The sequence below is a fragment of the Podarcis liolepis genome, assembly GCF_965112155.1.
Source record: "Podarcis liolepis genome assembly, chromosome: 3".
NCBI lineage: Eukaryota > Metazoa > Chordata > Lepidosauria > Squamata > Lacertidae > Podarcis > Podarcis liolepis.
The window spans coordinates 123228795-123254486 of NC_139557.1; the positions used below are offsets into that span (position 1 = coordinate 123228795).

Here is a 25692-nt window from a genome sequence, read left to right on the forward strand (position 1 = left end):
CTCAGCAAAATAAAGCCACCAGCCCTAACTGGCCAGAAGCCAAAGTCATCTCGACAAGAGGGACTTTCTGAGATCCCAGCTGGTATATCAACAGGCCTGTTTCCCTAGAATTAAAACCTCACAGGGGCTATAAATTCTATTCCCCCCCTTTTTTTTGCGAAGGCTTTTAAGAAAGCTTTAAAGTGCTGTTCCAAGCCATGCTGCAATCTGTGGCCTCTATATATTGTATATCAGTTTACACGTGACTTGGGAAGACAGGCGAACTAACGCCAGTGTACTGGAAGAAGCAAAGAACACCAACGTCGAAGCAATGATTCTTCAACATCAACTTCGTTGGACTGGTCGTGTTCTTCCATTTTTAAGTTTGGAATAGAGTAGTTCAGGGGTCAGCAAACTTTTTCAGCAGGGGGCCGGTCCACTGTCCCTCAGACCTTGTGGGGGGCCAGACTATATTTTGAAGGGGATAAAATGAACGAATTTCTATGCCCCACAAATAACCCAGAGATGCATTTTAAATAAAAGTACACATTGTACTCATGTAAAAACACCAGGCAGGATCCACAAATAACCCAGAGATGCATTTTAAATAAAAGGACACATTCTACTCATGTAAAAACACGCTGACTTCTGGACTGTCCGTGGGCCAGATGGAGAAGGCGATTGGGTCGGATCCGGCCCCCGGGCCTTAGTTTGCCTACCCCAATCCAACCTCTGCTAAAAACCTCCAGTAAAGGAGAATCGACCACCTTCTGGTGGAGTCCCTTCCACTGTTGAATACAGTGGTACCTCTGGATGCGAACAGGATCTGTTCTGGAGACCCGTTCGCATCCTGAGTAGAATGTAAGGTGCGTCTGCGCATCTGCGTGTGCGTGGGTCACGTTTTGCCGCTTCCGTGCATGCGCGTGACGTCATTTTGAGCATGTGCGCATGCGCGAGTGGCAAAACCCAGAAGTAATGCACTCTGTTACTTCCGGGTCACCGTGGAGCGTAACTTGAAAACGCTCAACCTGAAGCACATTTAACCCGAAGTATGACTGTAGCTCTTACTCTCAGAAAGTTCTTCCTGGTGCTTAGTCCGAATCTCCTGCCCTGACAGCTTTGGCTGGTCAAGGATGTTCTCACAGTGACAGTGACCAGAGGGAGGAGGATGTCTTGGGTTTGTTGGGGGCCAGGAATCCCAGCTGATGACGGTGTTCTCCAATTCTCCCCCAGGGAAAGGACGTATCTGGATGGACGACGTGGCCTGCAAGGGGACGGAAGAAAGCTTGTTCCAGTGCAGCTTTTCCAGCTGGGGGAAAACAAACTGTGGGCACGCCGAGGACGCTGGCGTGAAATGCTTGACGCAGTGAGGAGGGAAGCTGGACGTCCAAAGAACAAACGGAATATCCTGTTGGAGAGGAACTGGTGGGACCTCAGAGAGGGTGGCCAATAATTGCAGGCACCTTTTCTTTCTGCCAGCTCCTGGCTGCCCCTCAGAGGAATTGGGGGGTAGCGGCATCTCAGCCTTTCTGTCTCTCAGGGCTTGCTTGTAGAGTCTACTGTAATGTTTCTGTCTAGCCTGTGAGCGTGCCATCTTTGCTGCCCGCCTTCTCCACTGACCTTGGGAGGAGGTGCCAGGCTCCCCCCAAATTGTATTGCTCCCCTTCCCTTGTATGTATAGACCAAAGCTCTGGGGTGGCCAGCCATTTAAGGCCTCCCTTTTTCAGCGGAACCGTTGGCACTATATGGACTTTGAATCGCTAGTGATGTCGATCGCTTTACGGCGAGTGGGATGCAGCCACTGAACACCAGCCCCACAGCTCCCCGAGAAGACATGAAGACATGCCCGGTGCAGGGAGCAGCCGAGCAGCTGTGGACATAATCTGTTTGCTTAGTGAGCTGCTGATGCATTGCTTTCGTAATGATAGAATAAAGGATATTGGTGTGATTCTGTAATTGTCTATCTGTGTCGTGCAGCAAAGAAGAAAAAGAAGAAGAAGAAGAAGAAGAAGAAGAAGAAGAAGAAGAAGAAGAAGAAGAAGAAGAAGAAATTATTTATACCCTGCCCATCTGGCTGGGTTTCCCCAGCCACTTTGGGCAGCTTCCATCAAAACACTAAAATACAATAACCTATTAAACATTAAAAGCTTCCCTAAACAGGGCTGCCTTCAGATGTCTTCTAAAAGTTTGGTAGTTATTTTTCTTTTTGACATCGGGTGGGAGGGCGTTCCACATGGCGGGTGCCACTACCGAGAAGGCCCTCTGCCTGGTTCCCTGTAACTTGGCTTCTTGCAGCGATAGAACCGCCAGAAGGCCCTCAAAGCTGGACCTCAGTGTCTGGGCAGAACGATGGGGGTGGAGACGCTCCTTCAGGTATACAGTACCGAGGCTGTTTAGGGCTTTAAAGGTCAGCACCAACACTTTGAATTGTGCTCGGAAACGTACTGGGAGCCAGTGTAGGTCTTTCAGGACTGGTGTTATGTGGTCTCGGCGGCCACTCCCAGTCACCAGTCTAGCTGCCGCATTCTGGATTAGTTGTAGTTTCCAGGTCACCTTCAAAGGTAGCCCCACAGAGAGCATGTTGCAGTAGTCCAAGCGGGAGATAACTAGAGCATGCACCACTCTGGAGAGACAGTCTGCGGGCAGGTAGGGTCTCAGCCTGTGTACCAGATGGAGCTGATAAACAGCTGCCCTGGACACAGAGTTAACCTGCGCCTCCATGGACAGCTGTGAGTCCAAAATGACTCCCAGGCTGCGCACCTGGTCCTTCAGGGGCACAGTTACCCCATTCAAGACCAGGGAATCCCCCACACCAACCCGCTCCCTGTCCCCCAAAAACAGTACTTCTGTCTTGTCAGGATTCAACCTCAATCTGTTAGCTGCCATCCATCCTCCAACTGCCTCAACACACTCACACAGGACCTTCACAGCCTTCACTGGTTCCAATTTGAAAGAGAGGTAGAGCTGGGTATCATCCGCATACTGATGGACACCCAGCAAAGGTGAGTGTGTCCGTGCCGGATGGAGCAGACAGTGGCGGCGATAGGGGCTTTGGCACCCGGAGCGGGGGGGCATCCCAACGGGGGTGCCGCCTGCAACGATGCCAAACTCCCCCAGGGATGGAACCTGGGGCGCCCCCTTCCTAAGCCACTGGGAGCAGATCCCTCAAAATGAATACCTGCGGTTCTTATCATAAATGAAGGAGGAGAGTTAAAAGTAACTTTGGCACGACATTGGGAACTGACAAAGACTATTGGTTCATAGTTCAATATTTTTACACGTGATCCCGATCTTTGAGCAATGAGAGACCCCAGGTTCCCAGGCACTTATCCAGGTTCAGTTTCCTTGGAATGAAGGTCAGTGGAGATAATGGCTTAAGGACATATGGTTTTATTTGCACACACATATATATTGTATAAGGGACGTGGGTGGCGCTGTGGGTTAAATCACAGAGCCTAGGGCTTGCCGATCAGAAGGTTGGTGGTTCGAATCCCCATGACAGGGTGAGCTCCCGTTGCTCGGTCCCTGCTCCTGCCAACCTAGCAGTTCAAAAGCACATCAAAGTGCAAGTAGATAAATAGGTACCACTCCGGCGGGAAGGTAAACGGCGTTTCCGTGCCCTGCTCTGGCTCGCCAGAAGCGGCTTAGTCATGCTGGCCACATGACCCGGAAGCTGTACGCCGGCTCCCTCGGCCAATAAAGCGAGATGAGCGCCGCAACCCCAGAGTCGGCCACGACTGGACCTAATGGTCAGGGGTCCCTTTACCTTTATTATATATTATATATTACAGTCATACCTCGGGATGAATACACTTCAGCTTAAATATTTTCGGGTTGCACTCCGCTGCGACCTGAAAGTAATGGAGCGTGTTATTTCCGGGTTTCGCCACTCGCACATGCGCAGACGCTCAAAATGATGTCACACGCATGTGTGGAAGTGGCGAAATGCAACCTGCACAGACACGCAGACGTGTCTTACGTTCGCTTCAGGATGCGAACGGGGCTCCGGAATAGAGAAGTGTCCATGCACACAAAAGCTTATACCCAGAACAAACTTAATTGGTCTCTAAGGTGCTACTGGACAATTTTTATATATATATTCCTAAAATATTGTTATTATTATTTATTGAATTTTTATACTGCCCTATACCTGGAGGTCTCAGGGTGGTTCACAGAACAAAATATGAAACCACAAAATATATAATCAAAATAAAAACAACCCAGTACTCCCCCCCAAAAAACACATTTTAAAAGGGCGTAGGGACACAGAGCAATGAACTCTGCTTATGGGTTACTCAGAGTGTAAAGGCAGAGATGGTGGTCTCTTACAACCCTTGTCCTAAACTTCCGATAGCATGAATTCCAAGTGATGTGGAAGAATCAGAAGAAGTGTTCCTGCACACGAAAGCTCATACCCAGAACAAACTTACTTGGTCTCTAAGGTGCTACTGGACTTTTTATTTATTCAGTCAGTCGCTTCTATAGCTCTGGATATGCACCCCCATCTTGTGCCCAGGGAGCTATGCCCAGGTTCGTCCTCTATGGAGCAGACGCAGCAACTGGGGACAACTCTCGCCTCCACTGACTTATGTATCTTCCCCTGGCTGGCTCCGTTCGCGCAGCCAGAGACTGTGCCTGCAGGAAAACGTCCTCTGCTCCTCCCTTTTCAGTCCCCTCCTGGTTCTGGGAGGCAGTGATGCAAGAGGGTAGGGAAGCCCCTGGCTCTTCACTTGCTTGGCCTGCCTCTTCCTCCTCTTCTTCCGACCCCTCCTGCACTCCACCCTGCCAAAGTTTACTGCCAAAGCTCAACAACTTTGCCAACTTTTGTGTCCAGATCATAGCTGTCAACAATTTCCCTTTCTTTAAGGGAAATTCCCTTATTCCAAATAGGATTCCTCGCAAGAAAAGGAAAAAGTTGACAGCTACGGTCCGGATTTCCACTTCTTGAAACCCGGCAACCCTAGAAATAGCAACAACAAAAAAGAACAGATAACCCGGTGTGTCCCTTCCAACTGTACGACGCCACGATTCCATGAAACGAGTAAGGAGTCAGCGGCTCAAACATAAATTTTAATTCTGCACAGTGCTCCCGCTATTGGCACTCTACGGCACCAATCCCCCCTCTCTCTCTCCTCCCGCCCTGCCACGCTCCTGCCTTCGTTCACTTCCTTCCTTCCTTCCTTCCTCCCGTCCTCCTCCTTATCGGGTGCTGCTCAGGGTCTCGGGCTCCGAGTGGGGCAGGTCGCTCTGGGTCTCATGGTGGCTCCGGTGGTCGTGGTGGCTGTGGTGGCTGTGGTGGCCCCGGTGGTCATGGTGGCCCCTGTGGTGCTTGCCCTGGTGGTGGTGGTGGTGCTTGTGGGTCCGGCGGCCTTTGCCTTCGGCCAGGGTGGCCACTTGGATGGCCTCCGCCACCGCCATGGCTTTGCGGGCCTGGGTGCAGTCATACTCCGCCTCGGCAGCCTGTTGGTATGCGAGGGTGGCGATCTTGGAGACGTAGGAGAGGAGGTTGTCCTCCCTGGCCTGGGCTGCCTCTGCCGTCTCCTGGGCCTCTTCCGCCTTCCGCTTGGCCTCCAGCGTCTCCTTCTTGGCTTCAGCCGCCTCGATCTTTGCGTGCGCCACCTCCAACTTGGCCTGGATGGTCTCGGTGAGGGCTTTCGTCGTCTCCTTCCTGGACTCAGGGTCCTTGTACCTCTGGAAGAAGAAGAAGAAGAGTTTGGATTTGATATCCCGCCTTTCACTCCCTTTAAGGAGTCTCAAAGCGGCTAACATTCTCCTTTCCCTTCCTCCCCCACAACAAACACTCTGAGGTGAGTGGGACTGAGAGACTTCAGAGAGAAGTGTGACCAGCCCAAGGTCACCCAACAGCTGCATGTGGAGGAGCGGGGAAGCGAACCCAGTTCACCAGATTACAAGACAACCACTCTTTCAACCACTGCACCACACTGGCTCTCCTGGAATACAAGCAGGAGAGCAAGCGGCTGAGAGGAGAGCAAGCACCGCAACCGGAAAACGGAACGCCACCCCCTTTCGAAATGAGGATTTTGCGACGCGCTTCTCTAAAGAGACGCACACCAAGATGTTCGGACCGGAGGGAGGCATGCGGACTGCAAGCGAGAATGACACACGCGGACATCTTGCATCAGGGGAAATTGCTTTGCGAAATTTGTAACTGTCAGAGTTGCTTCTAGATCCTAGCTCACAGAGGATCACGCTAGCCAGCGATCATTAAATAAAAGTCTTTATTGAGTTACAGTTTCCATTCTCAAGCTGCTGCGTGCAACTCTACGTCTTATGCTTAGATCGGCGAAGCTCCGTCTGAATCTCCGCCCCTTGTACACCAACTTAATATCCTAGCCCTGCTCCACCTTTTCCGCCTGACTGTTCTTCTCTGGGTCCCTCTGCCCCCCGGGGTCTCTTCCTTCCGGGATTCTTCTGACGCTGACCCCCCGGACCCTCCTGTCTCCTTGCGCCGGGCTTTAGGACCTGGCTCCCTTTCCGGGCTGCCTACTGCGCCACCTTCCTGTGCATTTGAACTTGGCGCGCGCGCCCAACCTTCCACCTTCCGTCTAACCGTCTCTTCGCTCCCCGATGGAGGTGTGGCCACTCCTGACTTGTGCCCTCCCTCCTGTTGTGAGCTGCCAGCGCTTGATCCCTGGCGCCCTTCCTCTTCCCTGCTCTCTGGCGGTGACGCTGGTCCCGATTTCCAACTGCTCCCCTCTGAGTCCCCTCTGGCTCTATCTTCCTGGGGTGTCCCCCTAGTCTCCCCCCTTGCCCTGGCCACTGGTGCTCCTTTCTGTGAATCTTCTGATTCACTGGAAAGACTCGGAGATCTCGGGTCGTCGTCATCACTCATCTTTTCTTCTGCCTCCTCCCCCTCGCTCTCTGTTTCCTCCCTTGCCCTCGCCTCTGCTCCTGAACCCCTGACAGTAACGTAGGGAGAAATACGCACCGGTAAGCTGGTTTGAAAAACGCTAAATGGAGATTAACCTGCTTTCTTCTATTTTTTATGTATTTATTGCATCTATATCCCGGCTTTTCCTCAAAGGAGCTCAAGGTGGCATACACAGTTATTATAATTATTATCAGTGCTTTTTTGCTAAAAAAATGTTTAGGGGTACTATCATTTTGACTCAAGAATAATAATCCCTAATAATCTCCGTCCTTATTTCACCTTATTTCACATTTTTGCAAGGCTATTTCCCCTCATATTCTGGTCACTTGGATCGTATTTTCATGAATATATGCAGTTTTAGGCACACTTTACCTCAGTTAAATTGGAAGTGATCCTGTTCCCACCAACACATTTGGTTCAAGGGGGTTTAATCTTCAGCTACTCATAGTGGGATCTGGAGACTTGAGCCACAATTGGAGGGGACGGGGAATACCCTGATCCAAGACACTCACCAGCTGCTCCCGAACTTCATTCAGGAAGGCAATTTCGGTCAAGAGAGACCCAATTTCAGTCATAAGTTTTTCTTTAGCCCTGGAGAAAGGAGTGGAGAAAGAAGATGGACAAGTCCTGTGTCCGGTTCTGGGCAGCCCACTTAAAAAAGGCTTTCGATAAGCTAGAAAATGAGCAGGGGATAATGAAGGTGCCTGGAAACCAAGATTTATGGGGAATGGTTGAGTGAGCTGGGTATATTTAGCCTGAGGAGGCTGAGAGGGGATATGAGAGCCACCTTCAAATATCTGAAGGGCTGTCAGACGGAAGATGGAGAAAGAGTGGTTTTCTGCTGCTCCAGAAAGTTGGACCCAAATCAACAGATTCAAATTGCAGGAAAGGAGATTCTGACTAAAGCTCAGAGAGATCTGTCTGAGGTTAAGCCATTCAAGAGTGGGAAAGACCCTTTCAGAAGGTTTTGGTCTCTCGTTCCTTGGCAGAATTTGGATGGCCACGTTTCAGGGATCCTTTTGCAGGCATTCCTGCGCTGCAGGGAGCTGAACTAGGTGACCCCAGGGTTGTTCCTTCAAACGCCACAGCGCTACGATTCTCTATAAATATCGTCCATTATTCCACAAGGGCCTGGCGATCCCATGCCGGACATGCGATTGCACTGACCTCTTGCAGTCTTCTGCATTGCAGTCTTTTTCTGGAATAGAAAATGGGTCCATCAGTCAAAACTCGCAGCTTCCTTCCCCCTCGTCATTCAATATACACAGCAGAGTTGCTATTGTTATTCTTATTATTAGTGCTGCTTTTTTAGAAAAAGAGGTTCTGGAACTCACTCCAAACACCTTCCTTGTTCTCTTATAATGATAATGGCGCCCACCTGAAAGGTGCCGGAACTGAGTTCCAGTTGAAAAAAAAAGGCCTGAAATTATTATTATTGTTGTTGTTGTTATTGTTATTTGTACCCCACTCACCTGACTGGGTTGCCCATAGATCAAAACCATAAGAGGATGGAAACATAAGGGTCAGACTGAGTCCAAACCAAAGGCCAGGCAGAACAGCTCCGTCTTGCAGGCCCTGCAGAAAGATGTCAAGTATCGCAGGGCCCTAGCCTCTTGTGACAGAGTGTTCCACCAAGTCAGGGCCAGTACTGAAAAGGCCCTGGCCCTAGTTGAGACCAATCTAGCCACCTTGCGACTTGGGACCTCCAAAATATTGTCATTTGTGGACCTTAAGGTCCTCCGTGGGACATACCAGGAGACGCGGTCCCGTAGGTATGAGGGTCCTAGGCCACATAGGGCTTTAAAGGTCAAAACCCGCACCTTAAACTTGACTCTGTACTCCACCGGGAGCCAGTGCAGTTGGTAAAGCACTGGATGAATGTGATCCAACTGGATGATATGTCAACCCCAGGATTGTATGCTGGCTGCAGCTGATGGGATGGGACTGGATACCCAAACATCTGGAGGGTGGCGGCAAAGGAAGCCTCTCAGGCGCATGGGGTGCACGCCCAGGGTGGGGCAAGCCACCCATAGGGGCAGGGTGCACCACAGGGCCTCCGAGGAGTCTGCCTGCCTCCTCCCACTCAGCTACCCTACACTTGTGGGGAGGCAGCGGGTGGACCATTTGGGGCAGCGCGGAGCCTGCGGGCGTTGAAGGCACGACGTCTCTCCCAGGAGGGCATCAGTATTTTCATCCCACCCATTGCAAAGATCACCTGATCATGTTTGCTTTACTTTCTGTCTCAGAGAAAGCAGAGGGCGGAAACCACATATCCGGACTTCCGTCCCTAGCACTCTGCTGGCTTTTCTTTGATCTGCCTAGAGATTAGGCGGCAATATGAAAGAGAGCTGACTCTCTCGTGCATGTCCGTTATGTTCTTTTGTTTAACCAGTAGTAATAAAATTAGGTACGCTACAAAACCTCCACTGTCTCGCTTCTATTAAAGGTAAAGGGACCCCTGACCATTAGGTCCAGTCATGTCCGACTCTGGGGTTGCGTCGCTCATCTCACTTTATTGGCCGAGGGAGCCGGCGTACAGCTTCCAGGTCATGTGGCCAGCATGACAAAGCCACTTCTGGCGAACCAGAGCAGCGCACAGAAACACCGTTTACCTTCCCGCCAGAGCGGTACCTATTTATCTACTTGCACTTTGATGTGCTTTTGAACTGCTAAGTTGGCAGGAGCAGGAACTGAGCAATGGGAGCTCACCCCGTCGCGGGGATTCGAACCACCGACCTTCTGAGAGGCTCAGTGGTTTAGACCACAGCACCACCTGCGTCTATTTGTTAAAAGTAAACGGACCCCTGACCATTAGGTCAAGTCACGGACAACTCTGGGGTTGTGGTGCTCATCTCGCTTTACTGGCTGAGGGAGCCGGCGTACAGCTTCCGGGTCATGTGGCCAGCATGACTAAATAAAATGTAATAAAATTCTATCCAAAATATTTAGAAAATAATGTTGGTGGATTGTCCCGGTAATGAAAAGTAGGAACAAAGGAAGCTGCCTTTGCTTCCTTTTTTAAAAAAATATGAACGCGTTTTCGTTCAGGTGCTAAAGCACATTCATATTTTTAAAAAGAAGCAATTAATAACATAAAGAAGATTGGGAAAAGTTTATTGTGAATATATGGGGGAGAACTGTGCATACTTCAAATCGTTGGCAGCATTAAGACAAATTCAACAGTGTGAACAAGTTTTCATGGATGTAATAATGGATTATTGAACGGTTTCGTTTCTGTAAAGTATGCAGGGATTGATGATATGCAGAATGAACCATGGAAAGGAATTCATTGACATTTTAAAGTTGTTTAAATATTTTAAATTGTAAAACAGAAAATTTAATAAAAATTACACACACACACACACACACACACAAATGAACGCGTTTTCAATTTTCCTGTGTTTTGCTTTACACTGGTTTCAACGCATGTGTTATTCACTTATTGTTGTAAGTCATTGTGAGCTACTTCTGCAACAACAACTAATAAGTTTCACAAATGATCCTAATTCTACCGGGTGAGGCCAGTATTGCCCACCCTGACTGGGTGGACAATACTAGGATTCATATCCCTGCTGCACCTGGAAACGAGAGAGAGAGAGAGATCTCCTACCTTTGTTCTGCTGCTTCAAGAAGTGAACCTGCAAAAGAGAATCCATTCCGTTAAATCCCACGCCTGGTTTCACTCCCTCAGAAGGTGGTGAGTTCTCCTTCCTTGGAGGTTTTCAAGCAGAGGTTGGATATCCATCTGCCAGGGATTCTCCAGTTGTGATCCCTGCACTGCAGAAGGTCGGGCTAGATGACATTTAGGGATCCCAGAGTGGTGCATGCTCTGGTTATCTCCAATTTGAACTACTGCGATGCGCTCTACGTGGGGCTACATTTGAAGGTGACCTGGAAACTGCAACTAATCCAGAATGCGGCAGCTAGACTGGTGACTGGGAGTGGCCTCCGAGACCACATAACACCAGTCCTGAAAGACGTTCATTGGCTCCCAGTAGGTTTCCAGGCACAATTCAAAGTGTTGGTGCTGACCTTTAAAGCCCTAAACGGCCTCGGTCCGGTATACCTGAAGGAGCATCTCCTCCATCATCCAGCCCAGACACTGAGGTCCAGCTCCGAGGGCCTTCTGGCGGTTCCCTCACTGCTTGAAGCCAAGTTACAGGGAACAAGGCAGAGGGCCTTCTCAATGGTGGCACCCGCCCTGTGGAACGCCCTCCCTTCGGATGTGGAGGAAATAAGCTGCTATCTTTTCTTTAAAAGACATCTGAAGGCAGCCCTGTTTAGGGAAGTTTTTAATGTTTGATGTTTTATCGTGTTTTTAATATTTTGTTGGAAGTCGCCCAGAGTGGCTGGGGAAACCCAGCCAGATGGGTGGGACATAAATATTATTATTATTATTATTATTATTATTATTATTATTATTATCCGTTCCAGCTCAATGATTCTTTGATTCCATTACCCTGGGAGCTGGTGGTTGTTGTTGATGATGATGATGATGATGGATGAGAAGGCTCAGAGCCCCAGGGGAAGACCCAAGGCAAAACACACACACACACACAGTGAACTTACAGCACTTTTCAACTGCTGGTTTTCAGCTAGCACCTTCTTCAGCTGAAAGACAACAGAGAGGAGACAAAGAGGGTCACCCAAGGCTTTCATCTTCCCACATTCATCATTTCGGTCACTCAGGGTTGCTGCGCAACTTCCTTGCATGCGTGAAGCCTCCATGCTCTGCTTTCTGCAGGGAGGGGATGGAGCCCAGAAGCAGAGAATTGTGTCCCTTCCAACGCTACGATTCTCCAAGGTGTGACTGGAAAGTTCGGTGAATGGTCACAGAAATTGGACAGTGAGAAATATTCGAACATACATGCCTTACAGGCCTTCAAAGCAGCCCCCACTGATACAATGCACTGCTGACAATGTTTGCAGAACTGTTGGAAACTTCTGGAGAAGTCCTCTTTTCGTACTGCTTTCAGTTCCCTCATCGCAGCGGCTGGGACGTGTGAAATGTTGGGAAACCTGTGCCCTTTCAGTGCAGATTTCAGTTTTGGAAAAACAAAGAAATCTAGTGGGGCCAGATCGGGAGAATATCGGGAGAAATATACTTGCAGTCGAGAGTGCGACAGCACAGCTGGAAAAAGCCTGAGACCACGAGGAGCTGTTGCTGGACACAGTATACCATCCTTACGACTAGTAATAATAATTGTATCTGAACTTGGCAGTTGCTTGCTGTATGAAAGGTCTCCTTTATGGAAGGTTCTTTTAAAGCAGTGTTTTTCAACCACTGTTCCGCGGCACACTAGTGTGCCGCGAGATGTTGCCTGGTGTGCCGTGGGAAAAATTGAAAAATTCGAAAGATTAAAAAAAAAGTCAAATTTTCGCCCACTAGGCAGGCGGCGGACTGTGTACACCCTATTTTCCATCTGTCCTGGGTGGGGATCAGATCGGATGGGATCGGATGAGAGCGGACAGGCGGTCCGCTCTCATCCGATTCCCCATAGAGAGCAGTGGGGCTCTGTCATCTCCCTCTCCGCACACAGTGGTGGTGTGCCTCGTGATTTTTTTCATGAAACAAGTGTGCCTTTGCCCAAAAAAGGTTGAAAAACACTGTTTTAAAGAGAGCCAGGGTGGCACAGTGGTTAGAATGCTGGACCAGCACCTGGGAGAGCAGGGTTCGAATCCCCACATGGCTATGAAACTCAATGGGTGACTTTGGGGAAGCCACTGCCTTTCAGCCTAACCTACCTCTCAGGGTTGTTGTGGGGTGAAATGAGGAGATAAACATGTGCACCTGGGGACATAGATGAAATCACTCAATCAATTAAATAAATGAAAACATATTATTGGGGGGGTGGAGAACCCCAACTACACACAGTGCAATTCATAAAAAGGCAAATACGAAATAAAAATATTGGGCTAGCTGAGCCAGAGGAAGCTGGATGAGACTGCAGGATTGCACCCTAAAGTTGTTAGCAAAGCTGTTACCGTAAGTGAATCGCTGCTTACCATGCTTTCCATTTTCATCGCTTTCACCCTGAAAAAGAACATTTCAGCTTTTAAAAAAGGCCATGGGATAATCACAAACCCTGCTCACCCCCCTCCTCCTTCACCCCTTCCGAGGCTCCCATGGCTGCGATGTTTTCCCTTGGAAGCAATTCCTGGCCGATTGCTAATAATGTGCACCTAATGCTCGCGGGGGGCGCTGTGGGTAAAACCTCAGCGCCTAGGACTTGCCGATCGTCAGGTCGGCGGTTCGAATCCCCGCAGCAGGGTGAGCTCCCGTCTTTCAGTCCCAGCACCTGCCAACCTAGCAGTTCGAAAGCACCTCTAAGTGCAAGTAGATAAATAGGTACCGCTTTATAGCGGGAAGGTAAACGGCGTTTCTGTGTGCTGCGCTGGTGCAGGCTCGCCAGAGCAGCTTTGTCACGCTGGCCACGTGACCCGAAAGTGTCTGCGGACAGCGCTGGCCCCCGGCCTCTTAAGTGAGATGGGCGCACAACCCTAGAGTCGGACACGACTGGCCCATACGGGCAGGGGTACCTTTACCTTTACCTTAATGCTCGGCTGTACAGGAACAATAAAGGTATTGTTACTATTATTGTTTTCCTGGACACATCCGGGATTTGGGGCTTAAAAATAGGTGATTGGCAAGAATGTCTGGGGAAACCCAGAGGTATGGCAAAGAGGTGAGTTTTTGCTGAAATTGGTCAGAAATGCTACAGAAGTGTCAGGGTCTGGTCTGAATTGGATGCCAGAAACTGGTCTGACTCCGAAGATGAAGGAATGCAGGCACAGACAGAGCAGCCTCTGACGGGGGGGGATCGCCCCCCCCCCACGTTCCTACAAGCAGAGAGACCAGCAGATTCAGAGGCTGCTCAGTCAGGGGAAGAGCTGGACAGTTTGAGATAGTAGCTAGGCAACCAGGAGGGAGGGAGCCTTATGGAGATTTTTCAGTCCAGAGTGGCAGGGAAGTCACTCCCTCCCCCAGAACTCGGAGGACTGAAATGGTCCAGGAACAACGGAAGCATAGAGGAGGGACTCAGAGTGAGCGACTGCCATCTGTGGGAAGGGCGGCCTGATGCTCCTCTCAGTATGATGTTGTAAATAAAAAGGACTATAAACCTGCCAAAGACTCATTACTTTTTATCGTAAGCTCCCAGAGGAGAGGAGGAAACTTCCTTGCCTGCCAGCGTACCTGACAAGAACTGAGCAGTTTCTAGCTCTAAACTTTTGAATATAGTCATACCTCGGTATAAATATGCTTCAGGATAAGTATTTTCAGGTTGCGCTCTGCGGCGACCCAGAAGTAACGGAGTGCGTTACTTCTGGGTTTCGCCGCTCGCATATGCGCAGACGGTCAAAATGACGTAACACGCATGTGTGGAAGCAGCAAAACACGACCCGCACACGCGCAGACTCTCAGACGCGTCTTAAATTCTGTTCAGGATGCAAACGGGGCTCCGGAATGGATCCCGTTCGCATCCCGAGGTGCCACTGTATAGGAAAAAACGGCAGGATATGTCTGTCAAAGACGCGTAAACCACAGAACAAGTGTCTTGACCTAGAATGTCCACACTTGACAAATGAAATCTGCCCTGTGGGTCTTCTCCACTTACCAAGAAACTCACCTCTCTGAGCTCTTTTCACTCTCGCTAAAGCTCTCGTGCTCTTTGATGATATGGTCCACATCTGGTTTCGACCTCCTCTCCATATTCTAAGGACAACAGCAGCAAAAGAGGTACCAGACGTTAAAGAGCATCATCTCTAGTTCAGCTCCCCCAGTAAAATGGTGCTTTCCACCCATGTTTTCCTCCATCGCAGGCGACAGAGAGGAAGCACATGTCTGTTGGCAATGCAGAGTGAGGCCCCTGCGTGGGGCGTGCTGCTCTCCCTCGTGGAAAAGATGCACATTGCAAAGTAAGTCACCATTGTCACAATTTCTTCCCGTTTGTCAGGTGGCTTCTACAGGCCTACCTGAAAAAGCGCAACCCTCTCGGGGCAACGAGCAAGACAAAATGTACAGAAGACTAAAAACAATGCAAAATGTTTTAATAAAACCACAAACACTAAGAATACAGTGGTACCTCGGGTTAAGAACTTAATTCATTCTGGAGGTCCATTCTTAACCTGAAGCTGTTCTTAACCAGAAGCACCACTTTAGCTAATGGGGCCTCCCACTGCCGCTACGCAATTTCTGTTCTCATCCTGAAGTAAAGTTCTTAACGTGAGCTACTACTTCTGGGTTAGCAAAGTCTGTAACCTGAAGTGTCTGTAAACTGAGGTACCACTGTAATCATAAATGGACAGGATTGATTTCATCTGATAACCATTTGAGCTGCTCAACTCAGACATTTCTTCCCATTGAACCATGTCGGTGGTTGGAGTAGTCTTGGCATGATTCTGCAAATGGTGGCAGGTTTCATCACCAAGGCGGCCCACCTCTCCTCCTTTTTCACAAGTCTGCCACTCAGGAGCAGCCATGCGCTTTAGGCATGTGCTGAACGTCCTTTCAGCGCATAGGTGTGGATTGTGGGGAAGTGAAGGCAGCAAAAGTCTGATAGAAAAATTCCCGGTGACGTATGTTCGAATATATATTCTGTCAGGGCCACAAAGGCTGAGGAAGAGGCCCCGCTTACGATCTCTTGTCAGCTCATTCGTTTGGAGGTAGCGGTCGAACCGAGCGAGGTAGGCATCCCATGATTCAGAGGCTGGGGCAAACGGCAGTAGAGGCACGAGCCATGGTTCCGAAGCCGACGTGGAGGCCAATGGATGGAACACAGTGCTCTAGCCAGAACGGTCAGCTCTGAATTGGTTCTACTCCGTGATTTCGCTCAGTGTTTTAGCTCCGTGATTCAGCTCAGCTCAGAGGGTGGCCGCATCTGGCTGTGCTCTGATGTCCATCAATCCAACCTTCTTCGCCAGTGTTAAGTTGTGGGTGAACATATCAGACGACATAGCGATTCTTCAGACAGCTCTTGTGTATTCACAGGCCAGAACAGAACTGAATTGAAGGGTTCATCCAGCCTGCTTATATAGAGCTTCAGTACAACGTAACTGTAACAACTTTCTGTAACTATCCAATCACTGAACGTCACTTTCAATTCCTTATTTGCATATGCGGACCTGAGTGAAAACTATCTACAGCATCCCCCTGCTGGCCCAGGGTGAGAACTTCAGTACATAACATATTCAGTATCCGGTGACAGTGTCTTGAGACAACCCCCGTCTTTTGACTTTAGCACCCAGGAGTATCGAGAAGCCAGATTATCACACAAATCTGGTCCGGCCCTTGTCTGTTGGGGTTGCAGCCCTCTGGGGAGACAGCGTAGAGTTTGCAAATGTGGAGTCCCAACAGATGCAGTGAGGATTTTGCAACTAACACCCTCAAGGGAAATTGGCTGAGTTTCACTGTTGAATAGCTGGGTAGCTCAGTTGGTTAGAGCGTGGTGCAGGTTTGGTCCCTGTCAGCTGCATGAATTCCTGCACTGCAGGGCGTTGGAATAGTAGTAATAATAATAATAATAATAATAATAATAATAATAATAATAATGTATTTATACCCTGCTCATCTGGCTGGGCTTCCCCAGCCACTCTGGGCAGCTTCCAACCAAATATTAAAATCCAGTAATACATCAAACTCTGGAGAGTCCCATGGACTGCAAGAAGATCAAACCTCTCCATTCTGAAGGAAATCAGCCCTGAGTGCTCACTGGGAGGACAGATCCTGAAGCTGAGGCTCCAAGACTTTGGCCACCTCATGAGAAGAGAAGACTGCCTGGAAAAGACCTTGATGTTGGGGAAGATGGAGGGTGCAAGGAGAAGGGGACGACAGAGAACGAGATGGTGGGACAGTGTTCTCGAAGCTACCAGCATGAGTTGGACCAAACTGGGGGAGGCAGTGGAAGACAAGAGGGCCTGGCGTGCTCTGGTCCAGGGGGTCACGAAGAGGCAGACACAACTAAACGACTCAACAACAATACATCAAACATTAAAAGCTTCCCTAAACAGGGCTGCCTTCAGATGTGTTCTAAAAGTTTGGTAGTTGTTTGGTAGTTGAATAGATGACCCTCAGGGTCCCTTCCATGAGATGTCCTCTCTGGCCCTGAAGAACCCCGTAACCGAGGCTTCATACATGGAACAGGGCTTTCCCCCCCATATTTCTTCTGCTTTGTTTTAGAACAGTGACATGATTCACTGAGAGATCTGAATCATTCCCCATCGCAGCAAGGCCCTTGCCAGATCCTTTTTCACTTCTGACCTCTTCCTATAATGGCCTCCAATCTCCTGCATATTTGGGGAAGATATATCGGTTGTAAGAAAGCAGAGATCACCTCTGTGGACTCGGCTTTGCCTTCTATAATGCCAAATAACAACCATTATTATTCTGAAAACCCCAGTTGCTCACTGATTGCTTTCTGAGTTATGTTCAGAATAGCCTTCTTGTCCCTAACAGCAGAAAGAGACTTACATTGCATGCTCTAAGAGGAAAAAGCTAAGACTTTCCCTCTTAACTCCCAAGATGTTTGCTCTAATTCAGGGCAGGGGGAAACTGATCAGAAAGCAATTTTTTAGCCTCGTATCTTTTCTTAACCGGAGCCTTGATTCCGGCAGATGTTATTATTACGGAGCCTGGGGTTTGTTTGGTTTCTAGGGCGACCGATTTTCCCACCCTGAGTCCCTCCTCCTCCTCTTCCAACATGCTGTGTAGCAAATGATAAATCCTCTTAAATAGTCTTTTAGTGTGTCCCAGAGGAGAGACGGAGAGATGTTTCCGGCCGTGTTTGTTTCCATGAACGTTATGACATGGAACTTCACTGTTGGGATGGTGCCTTCACATCTCAGGAGGAAGGTGTTGATTCTCCATGGAGATAACTTTTGTGGCTCTCCCAGTGCTGAGTTCCAGTAGGATTGGTGCAAGAGCAGCGGCTGCAAAGGGGTACAAGCTCTGGGCAATAAGTGTGGAGGAGCTAAGCAAAAAAAACACCAACAACAACAAGAGCACACAAGCCACTCAACCCATGAGGAACTTTCATGGGCCCATAACTCCTAGAACAACACGTATCTTTCACAATGTCCACAATAACTGTCCCTAAGAATCTGAGAAACTTCACTTGCTCCTAGAACATCTGTTCAGTATGGGTTCCATCAGAGTCTCACTGCCATGGGATAGCACCCATGCTTTCAGAAAATGTGTCCAAAGGAGACCAGTATGGTGAGGAGTCTGGTGGTGAAGAAGTTCTACAAGGAATGGTTGGAAGATCTGTGTGTGTGTTTAGAGAAGATTAATCATAGAATCATAGAGTTGGAAGAGACCACAAGGGCCATTGAGTCCAACCCCCTGCCAAGCACGAAACACCATCAGAGCACTCCTGACATATGGTTGTCAAGCCTCTGCTTAAAGACCTCCAAAGAAGGAGACTCCACCACACTCCTTGGCAGCAAATTCCACTGTCAAACAGCTCTCACTGTCAGGACGTTCTTCCTAATGTTTAGGTGGAATCTTCTTTCTTGTAGTTTGGATCCATTGCTCCGTGTCCGCTTCTCTGGAGCAGCAGAAAACAACCTTTCTCCCTCCTCTATGTGACATCCTTTTATAAGGATTAAATCTCCTTCCTTGGAGATTTTTAAGCTGAGGTTGGGTGCCCATCTGCCATGGATGCTTTAGCTGAGATTCCTGCATTATACTTTATACTTTATTGTCACTTGTACAACTTGTATACAGCGAGATTACAGGAGCACCCCCCACTCAGCTCTCTTAGTTTTAATTCCCCTCGTTTACTGACGCACACACACCAAACCCAAAAGTCAGTTGCCCTGTTGTTCTTCTTTACCCTAAAGCTCTTCTTTACCCTGTTGGTGCGACTAATCCTGCTTCTATATCTTCTGCCCGAGGGCAGGAGATCAAGAAAGTGCCCGCCAGGGTGTGAATCTTCCCTAAGAATTTTCCTCACTCTCCTGAGGCAACCTTCGTCCGCGATGTCATCCAGCGGATTCACGGGACAGCCCATAATATCTTGTGCTGTATTCACCACCCTCTGCAGGCACTTCCTATCAGATGATGTCAAACCAGCGTACCACACTGTGATGCAGTAGGAAAGGACACTTTCTATTGTTGACCGGTAGAAGGAGATCATCAAATGTTGATTGACATTGTTCTTCCACAATACTCTGAGGAGACTGGGCTTTCTTAACCACCTGGGTTGTATTGATTTTCCAAGTAAGGTCTTCACTGAGATAAACTGCTAGGAATTTAACGGAAGAGACTCTCTCCACACAGCCCTCCCTGATGTACAGCGTGGCTAGTTCTCCTCTCTTCCTCCGAAAGTCCAACACCATCTCCTTTGTCTTGCTGATATTAGAGTGCAAGTTGTTCCCTAGGCACCATGTAGATAGTTTTTGGACCTCCCCTCTATACGCTGATTCATCCCCTGCATTGCAGGGGGTTGGACTGGATGACCCTTGGAGTCCTTTCCAACTATACAATTCTACGATTTTATTATTTGCCTTCCTTTTTCATTTGTTGAAGACTTCTAAAAATGTTACTTGCAGAATGCCGTCTGCAGAAGAGGGTCAGCACCGAAGGACAGACCGGTGTGAAGGAAGGCACATTTTCTCTACCCCCCCCCCCGTCTTATGCATTTATTAAATAAAAGTAAAATAAATAAAACGTACAGCCTGCCTTTCAGCCCTCAAGATGGCCCCCAGGGCAGATTCCACCTGCTAAAAAATGCATACCCAAAAATTCATGGAGAACCACGGGAGACATTAAAACCGAGTTCTCCAGACATTCCAGCGGCGGTTATGAAAACAGCGTTCCAGGTGCCTGCCTCCCGGCCTCCCCTGCCCCTTAAACTCGCCTTGGGGCTGAATTTCATTTCATCGTGCAAAAAGGGCAGGCAGATGGGTGTGTAGAAGGTGCAGGAGACGAAGCAGGGCTGGGAGCTACAGTGACGCAGGGAACGGCGCCGGCGGGAGGCCGAGGGAATGCGGGAGAAGTCCTCATAGCTCCTGTAAGGGTTCATTGGCACGGGGCATCTTCGCTTCCAGAGCAGGGTCCAGGCGGCAGTTCGTCTCCCTGGCAACCTCACAGGGATAACTGAGACCCCAAGGTTCCATGGATGGGGAGGGCAGGACTGGAGACCCAAGGGAGCAGCACCATTATCTCTGTTTGATTTGATTTGATTCTGGAGTTACAAAAACAGAGAGCTTCAAGTGCTCTGCAAGGCATGGAGGAGACCAAGAGCCAAGAAGGTTGGGCAAATCCATGGAGGAGGAGAAGGCTATCGATGGCGTCCAGCCAGGACAGTTGTGTTCTGTCTCCACACTCAGAAGCAGCCGTGCTTTTGCATACCACTTGCTGGAAACTGCAAGAGTAATCTTGCAGTGTCTGGAGGCAGTTGGAGGATGGATGGCGGATAAAAGATTGAGGTTGAATCCTGAAAAGACAGTAGTACTGTTTTGGGGGGACAGGAGGACTCCCTGGTCCTGAATGGGGCAACTGTGCCCCTGAAGGACCAGGTGCGCAGCCTTGGAGTCATTCTGGACTCACAGCTGTCCATGGAGGCACAGGTCCATTCTGTGTCCAGGGCAGCTGTTTATCAGCTCCATCTGGTACGCAGGATGAGACCCTATCTGCCCGCAGACTGCCTCGCCAGAGCGGTGCATGCTCTAGTTATCTCCTGCTGGGACTACTGCAGTGCTCTCTATGTGGGGCTCCCTTTGAAGGTGACCCGGAAACTACAACTAATCCAGAATGCGGCAGCTAGACTGGTGACTGGGAGCAGCCGCCGAGACCACATAACACCAGTCTTGAAAGACCTACATTGGCTCCCAGTACGTTTCCAAGCACAGTTCAAAGTGTTGGTGCTGACCTTGAAAGCCCTAAATGGCCTCAGTCCAGTATATCTGAAGGAGCGTCTCCACCCCCATCGCTCAACCTGGACACTGAGGTCCAGTGCCGAGGGCCTTCTGGTGGTTCCCTCATTGCGAGAAGCCAAGTTACAGGGAACCAGGCAGAGGGCCTTCTCGGTAGTGGCGCCCTCCCTGTGGAACGCCCTCCCACCAGATGTCAAAGAGAAAAATAACTACCAGACTTTTAGAAGACATCTGAAGGCAGCGCTGTATCGGGAAGCTTTTAATGTTTGATGCATTACTGTATTTTAATATTTTGTTGGAAGCTGCCCAGAGTGGCTGGGGAAGCCCAGCAAGATGGGTTGGGTATAAATAATAAATTGTTCTTGTTGTTGTTATTTTATTATCTCATGTTCAAGTTCTGCTCATGGATTTCCCAGAAGAGGTATTGGTCAGCCACTGGGAGCAGCTGCATAACGTGGGAGTTGCAGCAGAGATGATTGCCCCTGGCTCATTGTGGGTGGGGCAGGGGCGGCTCACACCACCCTCCCCAAGCCAGCCCCGTGCAGCTTTGTGAGGCTGGGATCTAATCAGATCCCAGCTTTGCAAAGCTGCTCAGGGAGGGAGGCATGAGACCGACCCCAGCCTACAATGGTAAGGCTGGGATCGAAGGGCGCAAAGCTGTTTAGCCCCTTCTCATGTGCCCTCCCCATCGGCTCGGCGCCTTCTGCACACCTCCCAGCTTGTCAACATCCTTCTTAAATTGTGGTGCCCAGAATTGGACACAGTATTCCAGGTGAGGGTCTGACCAAGGCAGGTTAGAGGTAAAGGTAAAGGGACCCCTGACCATTAGGTCCAGTCGTGGCCGACTCTGGGGTTGTGGCGCTCATCTCGCTTTATTGGCCGAGGGAGCCGGCGTACAGCTTCTGGGTCATGTGGCCAGCATGACAAAGCCGCTTCTGGCGAACCAGAGCAGCGCACGGAAATGCTGTTTACCTTCCCGCCAGAGCAGTACCTATTTATCTACTTGCACTTTGACGTGCTTTTGAACTGCTAGGTTGGCAGGAGCAGGGACTGAGCAATGGGAGCTCACCCCATCGCAGGGATTCGAACCACCGACCTTCTGTTCAGCAAGTCCTAGGCTCTGTGGTTTAGACCACAGCACCACCTGTGTCCCACCGAGGCAGGATAGAGGGGGACTAAGACTGTTGATCCAGCCTAGAATAGCATGAACTTCTTCTTCCCTCTTCTTCTCCTGCTCATTTCCCTCTTTCTCCTTTACATTTCCTTTCGGCCCATGTGTTCTGCACCCGAACACCTCCTTTTGCAAAGTCGCCAGGCGCAAGCAAACTCCTGTATGGCTGAGGATTCACAAAGGCCCCTTTCTTCAGAAGCTGAATACACCTTCTCAGGCACACATGTGCTTGCTGCATGTTCTGCGTTCATCTCTCCATCCTCACGTGTTTTCCACCCACTGATCCCTCCTGCCCCCTTCTCCTCGCTGCTCCATCAGTACTCAAGACAACACAGGTAGATAGGTCTCTCCTCCCTGCTCTTTCCTGCCCACCTGGCCAGCTCTGTGGGCTGCAAAGGTAGATCCCAGGAACGTGGCTTTCCACAGCAGGACTGGCTTCACAGAGGGTGAGAAAGGAGGAAGACTTTGGCTGCTGCTGGAAGCCAGGTAAGCAGGTGAGTCGGGGGGGTTGGGGGGGGAAGCAGGCAGGTCCTGTTAGTTTCTGTTTGCCACTGTGCAGTGATTTTGGAGTCACAGGACTCTGTTTACATTCCTGGGATTCCATACCGTTGGAAGTCTCACGGGAGACGGATGTGACGTTACTGGTTTCCTGTTCCTTTGTTTGGTTCAGTTGCTCTCTGCTTTCACAGAGAGGGGATGATTTCTTTTCTGTCTGCGTAGCTTAGAAAATAAAGCTTTGCAATGTAGCCATAAATCTCATCACTTCCACGTGCTACTTTGATTCTCTGCTGGATGGGAATGTGCCTGAGGCCTCATCAAAGGCTCAGGTCGTTAATTACGTCGGAGGCGATTCCAAAGAACTCGGCCGGAGGAAGATGAGCTTTATCAGCTTGGCCGAGCCGAGATCCCGACAGGTCCATGATGGGTGCAAAGGTGACCTTGGAAAGGGACCAAGCCCTCTTGTGCTTCCGTTGGCACCATCAGGGGTGCAACAGGGTCCGAGCTGTCTCCTGGTCAGACATGAAATGAGCAGGCTCGCGGGAGAAAGAATCGTTTTATCCTACTCAGGCTTGGAACTGGGCTCCGAAAATGAAACAAAGCCCAAAATTATCTTGCAACTTTAGTAATAAAGCATTATTAAAGGAAGTCAAATATAAAACACATTATGAGGAAAAAACAACATATTGCCTTAATTAAATAAATCAGTGAAATTGTTGAAGTGCGTTTCTGCCTCTATAAACTGTCCAGATTGCCAAGACCACTTTGTTGTGTTTAATTTAACATTGCTTATTCTGTTGATCAGAGGCAACTGATAGATGGATTGATTGATTGATTGAATGTAAGTAAAAGTAAAGGACCCCTGGATGGCTAAGTCCAGTCAAAGGCGACTATGGGGTTGTGGCGGCCATCTCACATTCAGGCTGCGGGAGATGGCATTTGTCCACAGACAGCTTTCCGCGTCATGTGGCCAGCAGGACTAAACCGCTTCTGGTGCAATGGGACACTGTGATGGAAGCCAGAGTGCACAGAAACACCATTTACCTTCTTGCCACAGTGGTACCTATTTTTCTACTCACACTGGTATGCTTTCGAACTGCTAGGTTGGCAGGAGCTGGGACCGAGCAACGGGAGCTCACCCCGTTGCAGGGATTCGAACTGCTGACCTTTGGATCGGCAAGCCCAAGAGGCTCAGTGGTTTAGACCACAGGGCCACCCAGTCCCTCTCTTGATTGATTGAATACACACATACAGTAAGATCACAACTTACTTGGGGGGTTACGTTCAGGGGATCGAGCTTAAGGCCAAAATTGCATAAAGTGAAAACACATTGGGTGCAATGACTGGTGGGATTCCCAAAGGCATTTTTCCTGGACACCTGCCCACTTTAATTTTTTTATAACTATTTTTCCAACCTCGTAAAGCTAAACGTGCACAGTTAAATGAGCCTGGACAGCTCAGTTGGCTAGAGCACAGTGCTGATAATGTCAAGGTTGCGGGTTCAACTCCCTTATGGGACGGCTGCCTATTTATGCATTGGGGGGTTAAGCTAGATGACCCCAGAGTCCCTTCCAACTCTCCGATTCTCTGATTCCATGAAACATCCCTGAGTTGCGGGCTTACTGTATATACATACAGTAGTACATAGATGTGAAAACACACATGCACACATAGGTAAAAAGGTAAAGGACCCCTGGATGGCTAAGTCCAGTCCAAGGCGACTATGGGGTTGTGGCGCTCATCTCATCTTTCAGGCTGAGGGAGCCAGCTAATGTCCACAGACAGCTTTCCAGGTCATGTGGCCAGCAGGACTAAACCGCTTCTGGCACAACGGGACACTGTGACGGAAACCAGAGCGCATGGAAATGCAGTTTACCTTCCCGTCACAGCGGTACCTATTTATCTACTTGCGCTGGTGTGCTTTCAAACTGCTAGGTTGGCAGGAGCTGGGACAGAGCAACAGGAGCTCACCCCGTTGCGGGGATTTGAACCACCAACCTTCCAGTCAGGAAGCCCAAGAGGCTCAGTGGTTTACACCACAGTGCCACCCGCGTCACACACATATATATTGCCAGGGCTGAACTAAGTGTGGAGCCAAGTACTTGCTCCGTAGGGGATGGGAAAAGGAGGAAAGACAGAAAGGGGGGTGTCTACCAGAGGTGTCTTCTGGTCCAGATCTGGCCAAGAGGCCTCCAGATTGGCCGGGAAAAAAGCCATGAAGCCGTCCCTTCTCCAAAGACTCGAGTGATGTGGCGTCAAGGTGCGCCTGGCAACCTGTTCCAACTCTGCGTGACATCACACAGAGCGCATCATAAGGAGAGGCCGGAGGGGAAACAGCTTAGCAACCTCTGTGCAAAAGTCAGCAAGGACTTTGCAAATCCGCCTCGAGGGGGAACGCGGCTCTTCCTTCACCCGATCCCCAAGCTTGACCTCGCAATTGCATGCGCTGCGCCCCCAATGCTTCCAAAACATCGCGATGATTGCTGCTAGAAATGAGATAGTTTTGCAGGGGCTGAGCTGCTAACACTGTTCCGCACTCGGTACTCAAACGCATGGGGTGTGACCTTCGAGCAGCCTAACCTACCTCAAAGGGTTGTTGTAGGGGCTAAATGAGGGAGGGGGAAAGGTGGGATATAAATAGAAGAAGAAGAAGAAGAAGAAGAAGAAGAAGAAGAAGAAGAAGAGGAGGAAGAAGAAATAATTATGACTAGGCTCTGCCTCTCTCTCTCTCTATATATAGCGTTTTTAAATTCTATTCATATTTAATGATAGATAGTTAATTTATTATGGTCGGAGACCAGCTTATAAAACGCACTTGGGGGTACAGTCACAGGAGGAAAACGAACAATTAAAACAATGTACAACAATAAATTTAAAAACAACGTACAACAATAAACTACCGAGAGCCAGTGTGGTGTAGTGGTTAAGAGCGGTAGTCTCGTAATCTGGGGAACCGGGTTCGCGTCTCCGCTCCTCCACCTGCAGCTGCTGGGTGACCTTGGGCAAGTCACACTTCTTTGAAGTCTCTCAGCCCCACTCACCTCACAGAGTGTTTGTTGTGGGGGAGGAAGGGAAAGGAGAATGTGAGCCGCTTTGAGACTCCTTAAAGGGAGTGAAAGGCGGGATATCAAATCCAAACTCTTCTTCTGAAGAGTTGAATCAGAGTCACCCATGGAACCGAGTTTGGGGATTTTCTTCACAAACTAGTTTGAGTTGGGGGATGGTCTGTGCACAGAATCTGGCGACCATCCGGGTCGTCTTCTGATCCTTGCCTAAC

General features: G+C 49.4%; 2 protein-coding genes across 4 annotated transcripts in view; one reads left to right on the forward strand and one right to left on the reverse strand.

Annotated features, from left to right (window-relative positions):
- Window positions 1-1935, forward strand: part of SCARA5 (scavenger receptor class A member 5) — a 106517-nt gene extending 104582 nt beyond the window's left edge. For both annotated transcript variants that reach the window (XM_083494588.1, XM_083494589.1), the window contains exon 9: window positions 1213-1935. In XM_083494588.1, coding sequence (XP_083350714.1) covers window positions 1213-1349 — 137 coding nt within the window. In that variant the 3' untranslated portion in view covers window positions 1350-1935. The remainder of the gene's footprint in view (window positions 1-1212) is intronic.
- Window positions 1936-5036: 3101 nt separating this feature from the next.
- LOC310702719 (uncharacterized protein) lies at window positions 5037-24716 on the reverse strand. Of its 2 annotated transcripts, none has more exons than XM_083494759.1 (8): window positions 24570-24716; window positions 14500-14585; window positions 12878-12905; window positions 11441-11482; window positions 10482-10509; window positions 8039-8069; window positions 7384-7462; window positions 5037-5670 (listed from the first exon to the last, which is right to left on the reverse strand). In XM_083494759.1, the coding sequence occupies exons 1-8, from the start codon at window positions 24630-24632 to the stop codon at window positions 5179-5181; spliced, it is 849 nt and encodes a 282-aa protein (XP_083350885.1). In that variant the 5' UTR covers window positions 24633-24716; the 3' UTR covers window positions 5037-5178. The 2 variants fall into 2 exon arrangements, with proteins under 2 accessions (XP_083350885.1, XP_083350884.1); XM_083494758.1 differs by lacking the exon at window positions 24570-24716 and adding an exon at window positions 19729-20548.
- Window positions 24717-25692: the final 976 nt, after the last annotated feature.

What these genes read in the sequence shown, in the direction of transcription:
- LOC310702719 (XM_083494758.1), bottom strand. Translation starts at nt 19,893, where the DNA reads ATGAACCCTTACAGGAGCTATGAGGACTTCTCCCGCATTCCCTCGGCC. An exon ending in AGTGAAAAGAGCTCAGAGAG is followed by an intron (nt 12,906 to 14,499) that starts GTGAGTTTCTTG and finishes GTTCTTTTTCAG; the next exon opens with GGTGAAAGCGATGAAAATGG. An exon ending in AATGCAGAAGACTGCAAGAG is followed by an intron (nt 7,463 to 8,038) that starts GTCAGTGCAATC and finishes TCCTTTCTCCAG; the next exon opens with GGCTAAAGAAAAACTTATGA.